This window comes from Prunus avium, chromosome 1 (assembly GCF_965620075.1).
Source record: "Prunus avium chromosome 1, drPruAviu1.hap1.1, whole genome shotgun sequence".
NCBI lineage: Eukaryota > Viridiplantae > Streptophyta > Magnoliopsida > Rosales > Rosaceae > Prunus > Prunus avium.
Window position 1 is genome coordinate 10532449 of NC_142284.1, and position 19656 is coordinate 10552104.

General features: G+C 38.5%; 2 protein-coding genes and 1 pseudogene across 3 annotated transcripts; 2 read left to right on the top strand and 1 right to left on the bottom strand.

Annotated features, from left to right (window-relative positions):
- Window positions 1-1461: 1461 nt before the first annotated feature.
- LOC110750241 (COBRA-like protein 7) lies at window positions 1462-4732 on the top strand. The gene is made up of 2 exons (XM_021950540.2): window positions 1462-2148; window positions 2942-4732. Exons 1-2 carry the CDS (start codon window positions 1596-1598, stop codon window positions 4351-4353), a joined length of 1965 nt encoding a protein of 654 aa, XP_021806232.2. The 5' UTR covers window positions 1462-1595; the 3' UTR covers window positions 4354-4732.
- Window positions 4733-5302: 570 nt separating this feature from the next.
- LOC110750217 (two-component response regulator ARR2) lies at window positions 5303-9552 on the bottom strand. Of its 2 annotated transcripts, none has more exons than XM_021950510.2 (6): window positions 9088-9552; window positions 8411-8563; window positions 7936-8316; window positions 7436-7512; window positions 6100-7269; window positions 5303-5986 (listed from the first exon to the last, which is right to left on the bottom strand). In XM_021950510.2, exons 1-6 carry the CDS (start codon window positions 9260-9262, stop codon window positions 5915-5917), a joined length of 2028 nt encoding a protein of 675 aa, XP_021806202.1. In that variant the 5' UTR covers window positions 9263-9552; the 3' UTR covers window positions 5303-5914. The 2 variants fall into 2 exon arrangements, with proteins under 2 accessions (XP_021806202.1, XP_021806200.1); XM_021950508.2 differs by having other exon boundaries at window positions 5303-5989; window positions 9088-9551.
- Window positions 9553-17394: 7842 nt separating this feature from the next.
- LOC110750197 (exonuclease DPD1, chloroplastic/mitochondrial pseudogene) lies at window positions 17395-18506 on the top strand (annotated as a pseudogene).
- Window positions 18507-19656: the final 1150 nt, after the last annotated feature.

Below are 19656 nucleotides of genomic sequence, written 5' to 3' on the forward strand. Positions count from 1 at the left end.
TACGAATAATTGACATTTATAATTTGGAGTCACTTATTCACGTGCATATGAATGATCCTCACTTAAATTTATTATGCTTTAGAGAGATTGCACAGTTGCTGTTGGCAATAATAAATCTTTGCAAAACAGAAAGCAAAATTGAGGGTCGCTTGTTATAATGTCATAATCAAGGTTGTCCTTGTCCAAGGAGAGAGGTCTCTTAAATCTTTTAAGTTCCAAATAACTATCTCTCTCTCTCTTTCTCTTTATGTGTCTGGTTCAAGGCGTGCACCGTTTGTCATACTATTTAATGCTTAATAAGAAGTCGCATCTGATGTAATATCTCACTCTCTCTCAGCGTCTATCTATTTCTGTTCATCTTCGAAAACCCTGTCACGCATGATTTTATATATAAAACACATCAAAACAAGACCTTGTTTTGTTCTCCACCATAAATAATTAGTAAGACATTAGAAAGATCGTGCACATTAGAGTTGAGAAGGAGCTAATCTGAATGCACATTAGGAGGATCCTAATACTAACCCCAAACTCTCAATAATGGAATAGATAATCTCCCTTTTTCATAAATTACAACCTGCATTGCATGCTAATAGGCTGTGATGTCCAGTGTAGAGGCCTTCTCAAATTGGGCCCATGAACTCTGCTACAAGCCTACAATGGTGCTCTCAGCATCTTCAAACTAGGCCAGCTTTAAACGACAAGTCATTGAGTGAGCATATTACTAATGGGCCCAAAATGTAAGAGAGAGAGAGAGAGAGAGAGAGAGAGAGAGAGAGAGAGAGACGTTTTGGTATCTGGCTATAAACATTAAACAACACGACGTGCCCGCAACATAAGGCCTAACTTCATGTGCGCTTCTTTCCTTAGTCTTTTGCTAGACATGGGGGCTTGACTTGATTGGTGTCTCATTCAAACCACATTTGTCCAAAGGTGTTATCTGGACCCGCAACACACAAAATATTTGTATTGACACACTTCAAATTTGAACCATTGATCATGCTGATTTTTACACGAGAATGTTGAGTAAATTATAAAATTTGACAAGAGAACGTTACCGTCCAAACAAATCTCCTCCACCATCCGAGTTCCAATCTGTTTAACGACATAAGTATGTATGTGTCTAAAATATAAATTTGATAAGACAAGTTAGGGTCTTAAAGAAATCGCCTCTTAGACTCATGTCCGAACATGAATTCAAAATCAAATATGAAGAGAGGGAGGGGAAGGGTTCCGTTGAGACAAAGACAAAAGGCTCTTTTCACACTCCAAACTCAAACCGCACTACCACCATGTCTTAAAAACGCATTTCTTGCCAATTGCTTTCAAGGATTACCAAATCCACAAACCTTCTTTGAATCACTCAAAGACGGCAACAATATCAAACAAAATAAAACAAAATAGTTCATTAAAAAAAAACACACACACACACATTACTTCACAAAATACAGCTTTCATTAAGCTGTTTATACTCTCAACGCGTTTCCAAAAAAACACACACACAGAGTCGACGCGATAAACAGTCGCACATATATAAACTCTCTCTCTTCCTCCAAATTCAAAATCCGAACTTTTGAAAACCCACCAACCCAAACGCCATGGACTTCAACTCCATGAGCTGCCCTTTGATCTTCACCCTCAGCTTTCTGCTTATTTTCACGGCCTTGCCCTCTTCATTCTCTCAGCCAACAGCGGATGCTCCAGCACCAGCCTCCGATTCGTGCAACGGCGTGTTCTTATCGTACGCCTACACCACCGGAGCCAAGCTCCCGCCGGAGCTCAAATCTAACCCCAAGCGCCAGCCCTACCGTTTCGAGTCCGTGCTCACGGTGCTCAACAACGGGCTCGAGGATCTGAAATCTTGGAGGGTCTTCGTGGGGTTTAAGAACGATGAGTACTTGGTCTCTGCCTCCAATGCCGTTTTGGCAGATGGGACTAGTTTGCCTGGAAGTGTGGGAAACGGCACCGTTTTTGCTGGGTTTCCGATGACCGATCTGAAAACTGCGATTAAGACTGCGGGAGACTTGACCCAGATGGAGGTTCAGGTCAAATTGCTCGGGACCCAATTCGGTGTGGCCCCACCCAAGGTTCCTCTGCCCTCGAATATCTCTTTGGCCAATGATGGGTTTGTTTGCCTCAACGCCGTGCAAGGTCAGTTCCTAGCATTCATTTTGGTCGTCTTGGGTATTTGTGGATTTGTGTTTTTCTGGTACATTTTTGGATGTTGGTATTTGATGAAATTTAATTTGGAGTACACAGATTTCATTTTTATCCGTTACCCTTTTTTTATGTTTAGCTGCTAGCAGTTCTTTTGATAGCTTTTATATTTTCAGGTTTCAATCATTTGTTTTGAATGTTCATTATATATAACTGTATTAAATTGAATTTGATGAGAGAATACCTGGTGTATGTTGGTGTGGAGATGAAGGGAAATTACGGTTATATCTGTTCTCAAATATTTGGAATTTGTTTAGAGATTATTTGAACATTTTCTTCCAATTTGCGTTGGACCGTATCAGTCTCATTGGTATATTGACTTGCCTTAAGTCACTAGGAAATTTTTTTACTCCTAGATTCATAACTACAATGGTGAATGTCTAGAACCACAAATCAAGATATCTTCCCCATTAGTTTTTCATTTTTGGAAGACAATGGCCTTCTATATCTGCAAGGAAAATTTGTTAGTCTTGATCTACAGAAAAAAATTTCGGTCTAGTTTTTGTTTAGCTTTTGGTTATAATCAGATCATTGCTTTCTATGTTTCCGTCATATTATTAGACTGTCATTTTTAGGGCGTCCTTTTCTCTACAGACCAATTTGTTAATAACAACCAGATGTCACCGTGATAACGTACATTTGACACTAAGTTGGGTTTTCACTTTTCACTTTTACTATCCATGTTAATGAGCATACTCTTACGCTTCTCTGATAATGTTCTTTCCAGGGACGAATGAAATGCATGTCTGTTGCACCGTAGACACAAAGTTTAAAACGAACATCACTGTAGATGAAAAGTTCCTCCCCCGCCAAAATGGAGATCTTACAATTATGTATGATGTGACCAATACTCAAGACTCAAATTACGGGGCACAAGTTACAATTGCCAACCATAACCCCCTAGGCCGTCTTGATAATTGGAAATTGAGCTGGGACTGGATGGCAGATGAATTTATATTTGCAATGAAAGGGGCTTATCCATCTATTGTAGATTCTTCTGACTGTATATTCGGCAGACAAGTTTCATACTACCAGGCTCTGGACTTCTCCACCGTATTGAATTGCGAAAGACGGCCAACCATAATTGACCTACCTCCAACCAGGGCCAATGACACTGTACTTGGTATGGTCCCTAATTGTTGCCGAAATGGTACAATCTTGCCACGATCAATGGATCCAAGCAAATCAATGTCATCATTCCAGATTCAAGTCTTTAAAATGCCTCCAGATCTTAACCGGTCCCAGTTCACACCGCCACAAAACTGGGCAATCAATGGCACGCTCAACCCTGATTATAAATGTGGCCCTCCTGTGCGGGTGAGTCCTAGCCAATTTCCTGATCGAAGTGGCTTGCCAGTGAATTCATCTGCGGTAGCCAGCTGGCAGGTTGTGTGCAATATTACACAGCTCAAGGGAGCAAGCCCTAGATGCTGTGTTTCATTTTCTGCTTTCTACAATGATTCGGTCATCCCATGCAACACTTGTGCATGTGGCTGCCCTAGTAATACAGCTCGAACTTGTAGTACAACTGCACCAGCTATGCTTCTTCCGCCGGAGACACTCCTTGTTCCCTTTGAGAACCGAACTGTCAAGGCAAAAGCTTGGGCTGAACTTAAACATCTACCAGTTCCAAACCCGACACCCTGTAGTGATAACTGTGGGGTCAGCATTAACTGGCATTTATATACAGACTACTCTCGTGGATGGAGTGCAAGGGTCACACTCTTCAATTGGGATGAAACTTCTTTTGTTGATTGGTTTGCTGCCGTGCAAATGGATAAAGCAGGCCCTGGTTTCGAAAAGATGTACTCTTTCAACGGAAGTAGCTTGGAATTGAATGGTGTCAACAATACCGTATTCATGCAGGGTCTTGAAGGATTGAACTACCTTGTGGCAGAAACAGATGCAGCCAACCCGCAGAAGGATCCTAGGGTGCCTGGGAAGCAGCAATCAGTCATCTCATTTACAAAGAAGAAGACTCCTGGAATTAATGTGATTGGTGGAGATGGGTTTCCAACGAAAGTATACTTTAATGGGGAGGAATGCTCACTTCCTTCAATATATCCAAGTAGTGGTAACAGAAAGAGTACACCGATAATGTTTTCAGTCCTAATGGTTGTAGCGTTCATGGTGATGTAGCAATAGCTGAGGGATGAGGCACTGCCAGATCTTTTAGCTGGTGCTGATTTTTTATATTCTTTCAGTGGTTTGATTGATATATGCTCAACCAGGAGGTTTTGCAAAATCTTAACGACTAGAAGACATGCATGCCATGACTGGTACTTATGAGGTTGTTAGGGGAAATTTGGTTGTCGCTGGTAATCTCTTGCGCTTCTTCTGCACATGCTGAAAGGAGGATAGACACAGCAAGTGACAGCAAATCATATGTAGCGATTGTTCTCATATTTTGTATAAACAATTACTGAACTAGGTGCTTGCTTTGATTTTTTTGTTATATGTATACATGTGGGAACGATTATCCAATATATCTTTTTGGAGTCACTGGAATTTAGGACAATTACTTTGTGCGCCTATACAAATTTTCTGCTCTGAGTGTTTGTGTTCTCTTTGCTTGCTTGTGGATTACAGGAAGCCAATAGGAAAAAAAATCTTCTGAGGCAGACTGTGCGTCTAAATAATTATATACTTTTAACTTGTTTAATGCAAATACCTAATCAACTTTTAGACTTGTTCAACTCAAATTATTCTATTCTTCAGGCTGTTCCTTTTTTCTTCTTTTGTTTCTTTTTCTGGCTGTTGGAATGATTCTAAAGCTCATGCTCAGCTAATGTGGACCACATCTTATCCGACCAATTCTTTTTTTTTTGGGAAAAGGTTATCCGACCAGTTCATGTTGGTTGCATTATTCCCATTTGCCAGTTACTCTCCCCGCAGCCATATCTTTCGTCACTAGTGTGCCTAAAAATAGTGAGACATCTCTAGTAGATTTACTGATTTGTTCTGCAACAGTGTAAATATTTCCCTTTTTTTAAGGGTAAAAATGTAATTCAGATTCCAAGACTTCATGGTGAAATTGCTTGTCATAAATTAGGCGAAATTCCATGTAATTGTTGAAACAAATCTCATGTACAAAAGATAGGAGAGATATTTTTAAGAATAGAAGTCACATAAGAAGGTGGTTAACACAAAAGCTAAAGCATGAATGAGAATCTCTACAAATTTAAGTACAAGAAAACAAACCAGAAAAGAATACCCCCGACTTTTGTCTTGAGTAACCAAATGGAATTTATGTACATCAAAGTCTGATTCCTTGACCGAGAGAGAAATGGAAGAGGCGGCAAAAGAAAATAACTAACAGGGCAAACTTCATGTGTTATTAGAGTTAGAAAGGCTCCTACAATGCCTGCAGGCGTATCAAAACCTACTCTAGAATACTCAAGATGCGCCGAAAACCGAGGACAGTTTCACCAGCACCCCAGAAATTGTTGCTTCTTTCTAGCCACTCAAAATTTTGCATGTATGCCTTTGCATTTCATGCAGCAGTATCTTGCATCACAAATTTCTTTTTGACCTGTTTGATCCGCCTCAATTACCCATCATCCTGACATTTAATCTGCTGGTTTCTTGAAGTAGAAACAAACTTGAATATCCACCATTTGATTGCGAAAGAAATGACTCCTATTGCAGCAATTATATACACCAGAGCTGCAAGCATACAGAATATTGTAGGGAGCACATTCTACACGGGAATATTATCCAAGGAATACCCGTCAAAGTCAAACTCATTTTCGGTGGCTCCAATTCCCTCTTGCTGCTGGAAAACAGAAGAACTTTCATATGAGTAAATAATAACCTTAACAGTTCGAAATTCATATCCAAAAATCTAAACACAGAAGGTAAAAAAATAGGGGAAGAAAAATTGACCTGTTTGAGAAGTGCACTCATTAGATCCTCCTGACCAAATTGTTCCTGAAAGAAGCTAGTTTGAGAACTTGCATCAGGAACCCTTTCAGCTTTAACCCTAACTGTATTGTCAACAATAAGACTGTTAAGGTGTTGACCATTATTTTGGACATTCACATGATGAGTGCCTTCTCCAATTGAGAACATAGCCTTTCCAACAGTAGATGGATTCCTGCTCTGTGCGCTCCTTTGGCTAGAAGAAAATCCTTGATGAACTAAAACTGAGGAGTCAAGGCTACCATGCATGGTGTTTGTATGTTGAGAGGCATCAAAGGTCAAGCCTACATTCTGTAAGTCCCAGTCATTAGATTTGTGCTGATGTAACTCATTATAAATACCATAACTTGGCCCAAATCCAGAAGATCTTTTTATTTCACAGTTCACATCTTCTGGAAATGCTCCTTTAGACGTGAGGCTGGACATTCCTGGTGTACTCCCAAGAGTAAAATTGTTTCCTGGCAGTTCTGAACTGTTGTTCAAGGGAAAGTTCAACATTGAGGAGTTCTGCTGGACTGGATTATATCCTGCCCCTCTGCCATTATCAGCAATCCCATTTCTTCCTAAAACTCCACTAGGAATTCCATTTGATAGGATAGGCTGCCCCATTGATGATGAAAGCCTAGGAACATGAGTTCCAGAAGTTTCATTCAGGATCTGCCCTCTTGACTGTGGTTGAGACATCTGCATAAGTAGAGCGCTGTTCTGGACTCCATGGGCATTGACTTGCATATTCACACCCCCAAGAGATTGTGCAGACTGGTGCAAGTTGGCAAGCTGCTTGGCCTCCATATTTGTTGGAATTCCATGAAGTAAGTTCATTGGCTTACTACTGCTCAGATGTTGTTGCCCCTCTGCAAACCTCAACTTTGGATTTTCAAAGCTGAATAAGTTCCTCTGATCAACAAGGGGCATAGGCATGCCAGATTTTGCTGTTGACCTACCAAGTCCGGCTTGGAGTGTGGCAAGACTTTGAGCAGGAAGTTGACCTGTGACGGCTAGCGTCTGAAGATCAAGCCCATTGAGGGACGACATAGCTCCAAAAGATGCTTCTTGGGGACTCAGGAAAGAGTTATTCAAATTACTCGGGTGCTGTGACACTCCACTCAACCTTCTAAGGTACAACCTATATTTCTGTTCCACAACTTCGCACGGTGAGTTTTTCTCAAACAGGGAATATATTTTTCTCAAAATGCATACCAAAAGAGGGGAAAAAAAACCAAAGAGCCTTTCTTGAGTTCACATCATAACAGACTTCCTCTTCATAATTATTTATTATATTATACAAAATTATACATACCTGAAGATGGCTAGCAACATTTTCTCTGGTCAGCCCAGGAACATTCATCAACTCCAGAATTTTCTTAGGAACAGCCTCTGTATCAAATTATCAAGTTTGATTAACATAAGGAATACATTTACAATAGGAAATAGACACATAATTTTGCATGGTTTAATTTTATCTAAAAGGCAAAGAAAATAATTCAATACTAACTCGCACTAAAATGCTAAACACAACATAGACTTTGATTTATGGAACAATTTGGATGTAAAAGGTGTATTAATTATGAGTCGTTTGTCAATGAATAAACAAGACAGACATGATAATGATATTTGATATGGCCAGCATGTCCATTTCTGTCAGTGTGAAGAATGTTTATATAGGTTCAAACTGATTCAGCTCCTAGTTGAAAAACTAGGCGCAAAACTCAAAGGACCACGAACACTAATTTGCTCCCAGCATCCATCTTCAGTCCAGTAGGAAACATGAAATTGAAAAAGATTGGGAAGAAAACATACTATCGATGCCTAATTGATTAACAGCACCCACAAACTGTTGATGGAGTTCAACTGACCAAACAACCCGTGGCTTCTTTAATGTGGATGAATCATCCCTCTCGTCAGCCTCTTCTTCCTCATCCTTCCTCCTCTTTGAGTTCTTCCAAGTCCCTTCATTTGCTGAGGACGAGTAATCTGCATCTTCAGATGGTTTCGGCTGCCGATCTCCTTCTTCCACACTTCCAGATTGCTCCACGTCCTTCCACTCATTCTTTTTCTTACGAACTACATGCTGCCATATGTTCTTCAGTGCCTCTATACGAACCGGTTTGATTAGGTAGTCACAAGCACCATGAGTGACCCCCTTCATAACAACACTTTTTCCATCATCAGCAGACATCACTGTTGAATCACATATCAGCTCCAAATTAATATATATACTATCTGGGTTAACAGCAGTTAAAATCCACACGAATTACTCAAACGGATAACTCACTGATAACAGGCAGGTCCATCTCAAGTCCAACGCGTTCCAGGAGTTTGAATCCATCCATGTCTGGCATGTGGACATCACTAATAACTATATCAAATCCATTTTTGTTCTCTCGAAGCAGCTCAAGTGCGATCTCCGCTCGATTACATTTCGTAACTAGAAAATCCCAAACAAACCAAATCAATCTCTCAAAAAATTGATTACAGAAATGATAAAACAACATAAATAAACAGAGCTATGAGTCTATAAAAGCGCAAATCAAAACTCAAGCTTATCCTTGGAACAATAAGATTAACTCTTTAAAAAAATAACAAAAGAAAAAAGATGAAAAATTAATGCTGTAGAAACCATGAAGAACAAGTCACAAACTTGAAGACAACCCATGATTTGAATCTAAACACAATTATAACTGAAAGTGTACAAAATGTCAAACTATAGACAAATCTTAACATTTGTTCCCTTTTCTACATCAGGTTCCCAATTCCCTAAATATCAGCTTGAGAAACACAAGAAACGATAACCCAAGTGGTAAACACTTGCACTAAATCAACCCAAAAGGAAAACAAGGTCATACTTTGAAACAGGAAATTGAAATCACCCAAAGGATTGAAGAAAACCCATGAAGCAAAACCCAAAAGAGAGAGAGAATTACAATTCAAGCAACTCTAATAAAAGGGTACCTTCATAGAGACATGTTCTAAGCATCTTCTCCAAGATCATAAGGCAAGTGGGATCATCGTCAACCACCAGGACTCTTAAACCCGCAGGAAACTGGTCAGAGACCACATCAGCCGATTTCCAAGCGCCACTTGAACTAGCCGTTGACATCGATCCCATACCGTTACTCAGATTCATGGCTTAAAAAACCCAAATCTCGGAGCCGAAAGAACAGGAGAGATATAGCTAAAAGAACAACCAGATACCCGAATTACATGCTTAAGCTTCGGTTTTGATTCACACCCAATTCAAAATTCAAAGAACCAGTTGAAACGAAAGCAACGAAAAGGAGAGAGATTTTGATTTTTCTGGTGATAAAATTTTTATTGTGTATAATTATATATTTATTCTTCAGATTGAAGTTGAAAGAGCTGGACTTGTCTCTCTCTCTCTCTCTTTCTCTCTCTTCTTCAAGCTCAAATTGTCTGTGTTTTGGTTTTATTTTATGATTTATTAATTTTTAATAATTTGGAATATTTTATTCAATGGTGGGTCACTCCTGGAAGAGTGGATCCAGCTCACATATAAAATTAACTTGATTAGCTAACATGATCCTCCTTCCCAAATTTACTCATAATTACTGTTTACTTTGTTACTTTGTATTTGGTTTTTACACTTTTACTATTTACAATTTCTTCAAAATCAAAACCTTCCTTTTTATCTGTTTCCTCTTTTTTGGACTCTTTATCTGTTTCCTCTTACTGCAACACAAATTGAGTGGTTATACTTTCACCTCTCCAATAATTCAGCATCAAACTCTTTTTCAATTTTCAATTTTCAAAATTAAACATCATAACTGAAAATTAATTGTTTTTTAATTTACTAATTTACCTAAGCTGCCCATGTGAGCTACCTAGTGAAAGAAAAATAATAAGGGCCTCCAATTTTGATGCACATTCAGTGTATTTTTTTATATATAGTAAATTGCATAATACCCACACAATGAATGTTTTTTTTTCCTTTTTAATAGAGGAAGTAGTAAATTTTCATTAAGATTGTCAAAGGTTATATACTCGAGCAAACAAACGTGACCTCATTACACGATGAATGTTTTAATTGACCCAAACAAGAGAAGAAAAAAAAAACCAACTTAATGAATGTGTTGGGATTTATTTTGTGTTTGATTTTTGTTGAAAAAGACTGAATTGGGTCACTAATAGTCTTTTTTTTGGAGAAAAAGGAAACAAAAAGGCCAAAAAGAAAAAGAAAAAAAAAACCACAAACACAACAACAACCTTAAATCCATATATGAATACAAAAACAGAAGCACTTTTTTTTATTTATAATGAAAATAGTTGAGGATAATGTTTGGTTTATTTTTCGGATCAACGTTGTTTACCAAAGCAAACCACCACTTCCATATATTGTGGGGGTGCTTTTGGTTTTCCACTTTCAAGTCCTCAATAGTGGTCATCCACAGTTCAGCCACTTGACATTTTTATATTGCAAAACAGGTCAATTAAATACACAAAACGGAACGGAAAAGGGTTTTGTGGAAGAAACCCCGTTGAACGAGTTTTTTTGATTCTTTTAAAGCTCAGCTGGGTTTTTACCTGCCTTCTGCTGGGTGTGCTGTCTGACCAGCTTTTACTTTTCATGCCAGTTACTTTTACCACCCTGCCTGCTCTACCCACTTCCCCCGTTCGACACGTGTCATTTGGTGCCTCTAAATAGGATAAGGCTTCCTTGGCCTGTATTGTTTGCTCTCTCATTTCCTAGTCATGACTCATCCCCCTGCACTTCACTTCACTGCACTGCACTGCATTCATGCTTGCTTTTTTAGTTTTGGTGCTGTTTCTGTGTGTGCGGTGTCGAAAATTAAAAAATCTATGTAGGCTTTGCATATGGAATATGGGGTATGTTCTCTTATGATTCGATGCAATTAACCTATAATTTTGGTATATGAGTTACTTCTTGTCGTTTTTACGACATTATTATTCTAATAGCATAACATGTTAGATATCTATATACATAATATATGAAACGAACCTCGTACCAGTCTTTCTATCTCAAGTAGCAGTTTTATTCCCTAATTCATGAACTAATTAGCAAGCTCACCCGAGGGATTTTCCCTCAAAGAAAACATAATATAAATAAAAAATTAGGGTTGCTTTTCCCAGTCCTAATGCAAGAAAAGCTGTGACAAGCCTTGCTAAAGTGGCCATAGCATACTGAAACCGTATATTCTCTAGTAGCCTTTTCTCTATTACGATGAAGAACACACCCCAACTACAAGTCTTTGCTTGCTTTTCAATTTCACCCTCAGAAAATATATTTGTGAGCAAAAAGAAAAGAAACCCCACTCTCGCTCTTAACAAGTCTCAAACCCCAAGAAAAAAACCAGCCAATGAAAGCTGTGGAAACTGCGAGTGGTTGCTTTTATGCTAAAGCTCTGGCAAGCTTGGGCTTTTCCCACAAATTTAAATCCTCAAACTTAATGATTTAATAATAATTGTTTATTGTTTCTGGTTCTAGCTTTTCATGGGTTTAGTTTTAGAGAGATGCTTTTAAGGCAAAATATGGAATATTATGTGTAACCCCCCAAACCTTTAGATTATTTCACGCGCGCCTATTAAACTATGCCATGCAAATGGCTTCTCTCTCTCCCCCTGGAGAAAAAGTTTTATGAAACCGGATATCACTATTTTGTTGTTCTCGATCAATAATGTTATTTTTCTTGTATCATAGCATTATTAAACGGAGATAACAAAACAATATTATACCCGTTGCAACTAAGTTTTTCTCTTTTGAGTGGGTTTCAGGTGATTGGAGCTGTTGTTGCTGCTCTGCCATGTGGCATCTCATGGAACTTGGAGAAAAAGTCCAAAGCTACTTTTACTAACTTTCCCTATCTCCTTTGCCAAATTGCCCACTTAAATCATGAGTGCCATATCCCAAGTCCCAAGCAACACACCCAACACAAAATGAATGATAATGGCCTCACTCTTTTTTACCCTTAGCATGCGCCTTGTGAGATTTTTTTTTTTACTTGTGATCTTGACAAAATTTTCTAACTTGATTGCTTTCCCTTTTGGATGTGAAAAACAAATGGGAAAGTGGTAATTGTTTGCTTTTGTTTTTGTTTTTGGGAGAGTTTTCTCTTTTGCTTTGTAAGTTATGGGGTGTCATTGTTGTATATTCCCTTGAGTTGTTAACAATCATTGTCATTTGCTTTGACTAAAAAGGGTTGTGTCCTTCCTTACCCATTCCCTCTCACATGTTCTCTTGTTGCCACGTTAACATCACTTGCTTGTTGTAATCAATATCAAAAAAATCACCTGTGAGCATGCCTTTCCCAACATCATTGAAACCATTTTGGTTGTTTTTACCACTTTTTGGCAAATCAAATAATTTTCGGGGTTGTTCTTTTTCACGTGGTAATGCTAAAAGCAGTGTCGTTCGGTTAATTATCAACTCCTAAACTATACATATTATCTTTTAACTAGATTGTTCTGCCAATCGATGATATCAATTTTACTGTAATTTTTCAACACATGGGAGTTAGTTGGCTTCTTATGTTGAACATGCAAGAATTTGCCTAGCCTACCGTTTGATGTTGGCAAAAGATTTATAAATATTTCTTGAGGGTTTACTCTGTTTTTTGTTTTAGTGTTGAAATTGCAAGATTTTGATCCCAAGTTTACAGCAAAGATCCAGCTAGCTATGCTAATGCTAGCAACACCAATGATGAACGAACAACGAGTCAAAAGACCCACCCAGAAGACTAGACAAGTACTGAGATGACTCGACTCGGGGCCCACTGGCCCCACTCTGGGCTGGTCCACGTCAGCAGCGACGAAGGCAAACGCACACGAGACGTGTTGGACGACGTTCCTTTCGACCCGGGAAATCGGACGGACACGTGGTGGTGTCCTTAGTGCAACCGGCGGGACCCGCCCCGGGACTGTACAAAAAGGAAAGGCCAAGACGTTAACGGGAGAACTGGGCCAACGCGGGAAGGGAAGGCATTGGGCTGGGCCCCACCGCACACCTCATCAGTGATGAAAAGAGTAAGGGGCCCACTTATAACGTACGTGCGCCTCTCATACACATCCCTATCGGCTGTCACTAGCTAGGACACAAAATAGAGAAAATAGAGTTTAGGGTTTTGTTTGTTTTTTTGGTGATGGAAAAGAAGGTTGGATGCGTTTGATTTGAGTAGGTTGAAAAATTGGAGGACTTTTATTGTTTTGTGTATTTGAGAGGGAGATTCTATCAGTCTATGTTGAGCATGCATATATTTCTCAAACTTTTTCTACGGTTGTTTCATAACTTTTCAGATACGTAATCAATTTATAGAAGATAATCATGGTCATCACATAGACATCAAAAACAATATATATATCTATGGACAGTGGCGGATCCAGGATTATGTGGCCAAGGGGGCTTAGTGTAAAAGTTCCAAAATTTTTCTAAACAGAGGAAGCATGAATGAAAGGGAATAACATAAAGGTGAGCACTGAAAATGGAAGGGAATAACATAAACAAATTGAACTATAAAAACCCAGCTGCTGTTTTGCCCAGAAATTTGAAGCTTTTTCGTCACCAAAAGTTTTTAGTGATAGATGTTCATCAGATTTTTCGTGGCTAAAAATTTTCTGCGACGGTGTTCTTCAGATTTTTCGTCACTAAAAGTCAAATTTCTAGATCAACTTCAGACTTATATACAAGGGTAAGTTCTAGGTTTCTATATTTAGTTTAGTCGTTTCCTGATTTTATTTGCAGGCTGTTTCACAAATTAGACCAGAATAATAACACATACATATGGGAATGAAGATGTGAAATTGGGAATGAAGAGTTTGGAGCTGCTGTGCAGAATCGGGTGTAAGTGATGCTGTTTTTTTTTATTTTTTATTTAAAAACCTGGCCCAAAACGACGTCGTTTTGAGGCCAGGTCAATAAAAAAAAAATTTGACTGAGCCTTGGACCAAACGACGTCGTTTGGCAAGGCAGGTTTTGAAAAAAAATTAGCACGCAGCGTGCGCAATGCGCAGCAGCAGAGGAAGAGTTCGGCTGGGAATTTCATCGAGCAGTTGGTGTACAGGGGCTTCCAGCAGCAGTCCAAGGGGGCTTTCATGGAGTCCCTTCCCAATTTTTCAGCATTCCAAGGGGGCTTCAGCCCCCTCTTGTCCCAACGTCGATCCGCCTCTGTCTATGGATGTTACGAAAGCGTACATGAGTATGTTTTGATTCAAACACTTACGTTATGCGAATACAGATTTTAAGTACATGAGTAACTTCTCTTAACATTTAAACTACAAACCCCTTGCTGCGCTATCTTGCTATCTTAATAAATCTAATCGGTTGGAGTATTTGCAACAAACTCATTAGTGCAGTGGTTTGGGGCATGAGTAGGAGCCCTACCATCTATGTAGTGTGTGTGAATTTAGTATATTATCTCTATATATATAGTCTTAAATCACGACAATTGCATATTAGGGTCAGAGAATGAATCTCCCAATAGCTGTATATATAGTAATACACATGTAGGGTTGTAGGTAAATCCCAAGCCTTAAAACATGTACCCAATTGGGCTCACACATAAGTAGTCCATACTATATATATATATAAGATACATTTGTTAAGGTGCACCAATACTAGAACGATTATAATATAAAGGGCTAACCGTCAATTCTCAACCCAATAAATATTCCAATCAAACTCGATATTACCGGAAAAAATACTCCCAACCCCAACTAATAATAAACAATTTGCAATACTGAATTCCAAAATTGAATTAGGGTGGTGATAAAAAAAAAGGTCACAGGTGGGTTGCTGTCCCATCTATTTTGAAGCCATTTTTGGTAACATTAGGAATTGCAATTATACAAGAAAGGATAGACCAACACGTTGCAGTACTGGTGGCTCTGCTTCCCGACACCCAACTTGTTGTTCAACTTCAATGGTTCAGAGATGGTTCCAAAAAAATATTTTGAATCAGAAGAATTATTGAAGTGAAAGGTCCGAGACTACCTGTCAAGCAAGCAAGCAAGCAATCAACGGCCAAAGGGGAAAGAAGAAAGCCTTATGATATCAAATATTGGACGTGCATGTGGATCCACAAAACTCAAGTCTCTCTCTCTCTCTCTCTCTCTCTCTCTCTCTCTCTCAGGCTTAGCACAGATAAGTTCCAAGTATAGTAGCTCCCCACCACCTTTGCCAGCCTCGCAAGCAAGCAAACAAGTAGTAGGTCCATCCATTCATCCAATCCAATCTCGAGTTGACTGTATATAAGGTTTGATTCACTAGAAGATACAGCCACAGCCAGCGCCAAGAACGAAAATCAGATTACAAAGTTACAAACTTTGTCACTACCATCCCATTTACCGTGACGTGATCTGAATCATCGATTATGTTGATTATTACATAGGACATGTTTATTTAAGGAATTAAGAAATAACTAGAATCAGATCAAGTATTTAATTCCTAGTTTCGAGAGTATTTGATCACATATTTTTTTATTCCTTATGAGCTAGTAAACGCATGAGAAGTCAAAAATTGAAATAATTTTAATACTCATTTTTATAAATAAACATATATAGTAAGAGAACATTCATCATATATAAACTCAACGCGGGGAGAAAAAGGAAAATAAAATAAAAGAGGAAACATATAATTTTCTCCAAGCTGGCAACTTGGGTTGGGGGGTGTTATTTTTTTAGGTATGAATGATGGGAATAACGTACGCTGTTCTCTCATGTGGCAGGTCCATTATATATCTGGGATTGCTTGCAGGAAATTAATTCCTCACATGACATTGTCTATAACAGGAGAAAAAGAAAAAAAAAAGGGGTACTTGACCACTCTACAAGTTATAGGAATTCATTAATGCTTGGGGTACGAACTCATGTTCAAACGGGGTGTTGTCACCAGCAGGCCATTTCTATAATTAAGATCGTTTTTGCCAAGTTGGGTATTTCGTTTAGTCCAACAATTGGGATGAAACTTCATATGCTTTCTCATATTTTTGGTGCAATTGTGGCTTACAACACGGAATTCGCAGTTCAAGTGGTTAAAAATAATTATTCATGTATCTGATGTCCTGTGTTCGAATTCCCCCTCCTCCTCGATGTCTTTTCCTCGATGTCTCTTGTATCAATTTATTTGAGTTTTTAATTATGCATGCATGATGATTGTAGATATAATTGAAAGTCGTCATAATCCATCCTAAATGATAAGGGTGGCCCCAATAGCAAACAACAAGGATACACCATCGTGTCGTGCACATGGAGTGGTTTATTTTTGATTTCCTAGGATGAATATGCACATGTAATGTAACTGTAACAGAAGCACCACCTGCGAGATCTTCAGTCCCACTTTCCACTAGAGACCATCACAAATTCACAAAATTCAGAATATGACTAGGGGGACGTTGGGTTCATCTGGGTCATTTGGTGATCATAGGAGATATATGCCCTAACCCGTAATCATCCATAAACTTGATTTGGTCTATAGTCACTTGTAAATACCCACTCAACCTCATAGGTCACAACGACCCAAATCAACACACAACGATTCTAGACATGTCATGCATTTTGAGGATCACTAGTGGGTTGTAGTTTGAAAGGTACGAGAAGAAGTGTTACGACTACTTTTATTTATATGGCCTGGGTCAACCCAAATCCACTTGGGGGATTTATGGGCGTAACAACATTAAACATTTATAAGGAACTTATAACTCAAATGATTAAGGTCATTTATCCATGCCCGCAATTATAGCTTTCTCGCAACTAAAGAAGCCCGTTTCTCATGAAGCTACAAATAAGCTCAAGATGGACAAAGGCCCACAAGAGGGAAAATGGCAAAGGGCCAACTTCAAATTTCAAACCCAACCAAGAACATGTTAGATGCCATGGCCCATGCTAGAGATTCAAGCAGGAACCCAAAGAGGCCCTAAACGCGAGAGACCATGAGAAAATAGTGAAGCACCAAACTGAAAACGGTAAGGCTAGCTCGCAAAACTCGGTGAGTGGTAGTGTTAGAGGCCTTCCGCAATTGCTGCTCATTCCACCACTCTCCTCCTTATAAAAACTGTTTGAAAAAACTAACCTCTCCCACCACACCCACTTCCTATAAGATCAAGTGCCCGTTTTCAGCTTCAAGCAAATCTACGTATCTGCAAATGGTAGTTTCATTTTCAACCCATCAGGTATTTAGCTTCTTTACGCTCTGCATTCTTTATTTCTGGACCTTTTTTTCCTTTTTCTTTTTGTTATAGGTACCATGACCAAGTTAATGGCAGACAACTCCTTTTCAGTTTCTGGGGAAAAATGAGGACATGCTCCATGTGCTATTCTAACTTGCAAGTACCAAAGTTGGGTCTTCAGTCACCTTCTCTTGGATTAACATCTTTAGGCAGAAGAGCAACAATAACCATCTTCAACCACTTTTAAAATGCTTAAGAAGCATACAATACTCTGATGCTCCAGCAAAGATTTTGGACAACGAATTTTTAAAGCATTTTGTGAAAGTATTTGGTCTGGATCTTGAAACCACTGGATTTTTCGAAAAAGGAAAGATCGTTGAAATTGCGGTCCGGGATCTTCATGGGGGCAAGAACAGTTGTTTCCAAACCCTGGTAAACCCCGAACAACATGTTCCAAATTCTCATATCCATGGTATAACAACCGACATGGTGACACATTCAGGTGTCCCAAGGTATGCTGTTCTTTTAAGGCCTTTTAATTTCCTGTCAACATTATTCCAGTCAGGCATTGCAGGTAGTTATTATGTATAGTTTTGTTTTTTGTTTTTTATAAAGAACATGTATAGTTGTTAGAATATGACTAAACCTTCTAAGGTGCTGGATAACATGAGTACTGGTAGTCACATGTAAATTTAGTAGATGAAATACTAAGCTAATGTAGGCATTAGGCAATACCTGATTACAAGTTCTTGTTTAGAATGGCGGAGTTGATTCCAATCCTTGTCGAATACATCAAAAGCCGCCAAGTACCCGGAGGGCATGTTATACTTGCAGCTCACAATGCACGCTGTTTCGATGTACCATTTTTGCTCAAGGAATTCAGCTGCGGCTCATTTGACGTTCCTCCTGACTGGTTGTTTCTTGACACCCTTGCTCTGGCTCGAGAGTTGAGGAAATTACATGGTAAGAGCTATAAAAATAAAAGAAAGAACACAGTTTATTTTACAAGATTAATGATTTCTGGTACTATTAACAGGATCAAAGGCTCTTCCAAAGATCTCACTTCAGGGTCTTCGTGAGTTCTATAGGATCCCTCTAGAGGGTTCAAATCACAGGGCCATGTCAGATGTAAATGTGCTATCATCTATACTTCCCAACATGACTTTTGACCTGAAGCTTGGTGTCGATGACCTTTTGCAGAGGACTTTTAAGGCCTCGGCCTGCAACATTACGTGAACGAGAACATGAAGAAGAGCTGAAGCTGCAAGCATGCCGTCGTTTTCTGCTCTTGTTTTCCTCTGTACCACTGTAATTATGTAGGCAATTGTTTGTTTGTGTATCATTTCTGGTAAGCATTATCCAATCTGCCTTGATACATGAAACAACATATTTTGTTTCATATGGTCATGATTTTGTTTGACATTGATTTGCAGATACTGTTGGAGTGTAAACCCCAGAAATAGGTAGTTCAATGAAATTACTTTATCGTTCAAAGTGTGGACATATTTTATTTATGAGACTGCAGCAATGAATGTGGTTTATTTGTACATGTGATTGAATCATACACGTGAGCAAGGGATTTCTAATTATAAATCACAAGTGTTTATTATTTTAAACCAAACACAGTCAGTAATAAGACAGGAAATGTTATTGTCTGAGAATCTTATGGTACAATTAATGTTTATAATTTAGAGTTAGCAAATTCTAAATGGATGTAGTTATGAGGGTATGATTTTGGTTCAAAGGACAACTAGCACATGAATTAAAACATCCTATATTCAATGGGACTCATAATTATGTAGGACACAACCTCTTTAAATCAGAAACAATATTGACCTGATATTAGTTACGGAATACATTTACAATTCCAAAGCTGTTGAAGAGACTATTTGAGATGCTCTTACTCCACAATATCACTCAATGCTCGAAACTTTCTGTATTTTTTGGCCATCTTTCAACTGCCGTTCATGGAAAAAATCATCCAAGATGTGAAAAAAATACAATTCTTTAAATTAAATTGATATGATTGCGTGAGTAACTAGCTAAACGATTTTTGGTTTGGAAATATTTTTACTCACCAATTTAACCTAAAGTGTACTCTCATTATCTTTCTCAACACTTGACATATGTCCATGAGCATAACCATAGTTAACTATTTGCTTTGTATTTGTGTAACCATGTCTATAACTATAAACACGTGTCAAGTGTTGAGAATGATTATGATGATACACCTTGTATTAAAGTGTTGAGCAAAAATAAGGACATCCTTATTAGAGAAAGCATTCTATACTTGGAAAAACATCTAAAATAAATTTTCTTTTATGGGATATTTAATAATCCGTAATTAGAATCAAAATGGTTTTCCCTTTTCAGTGTTAATTCGAGC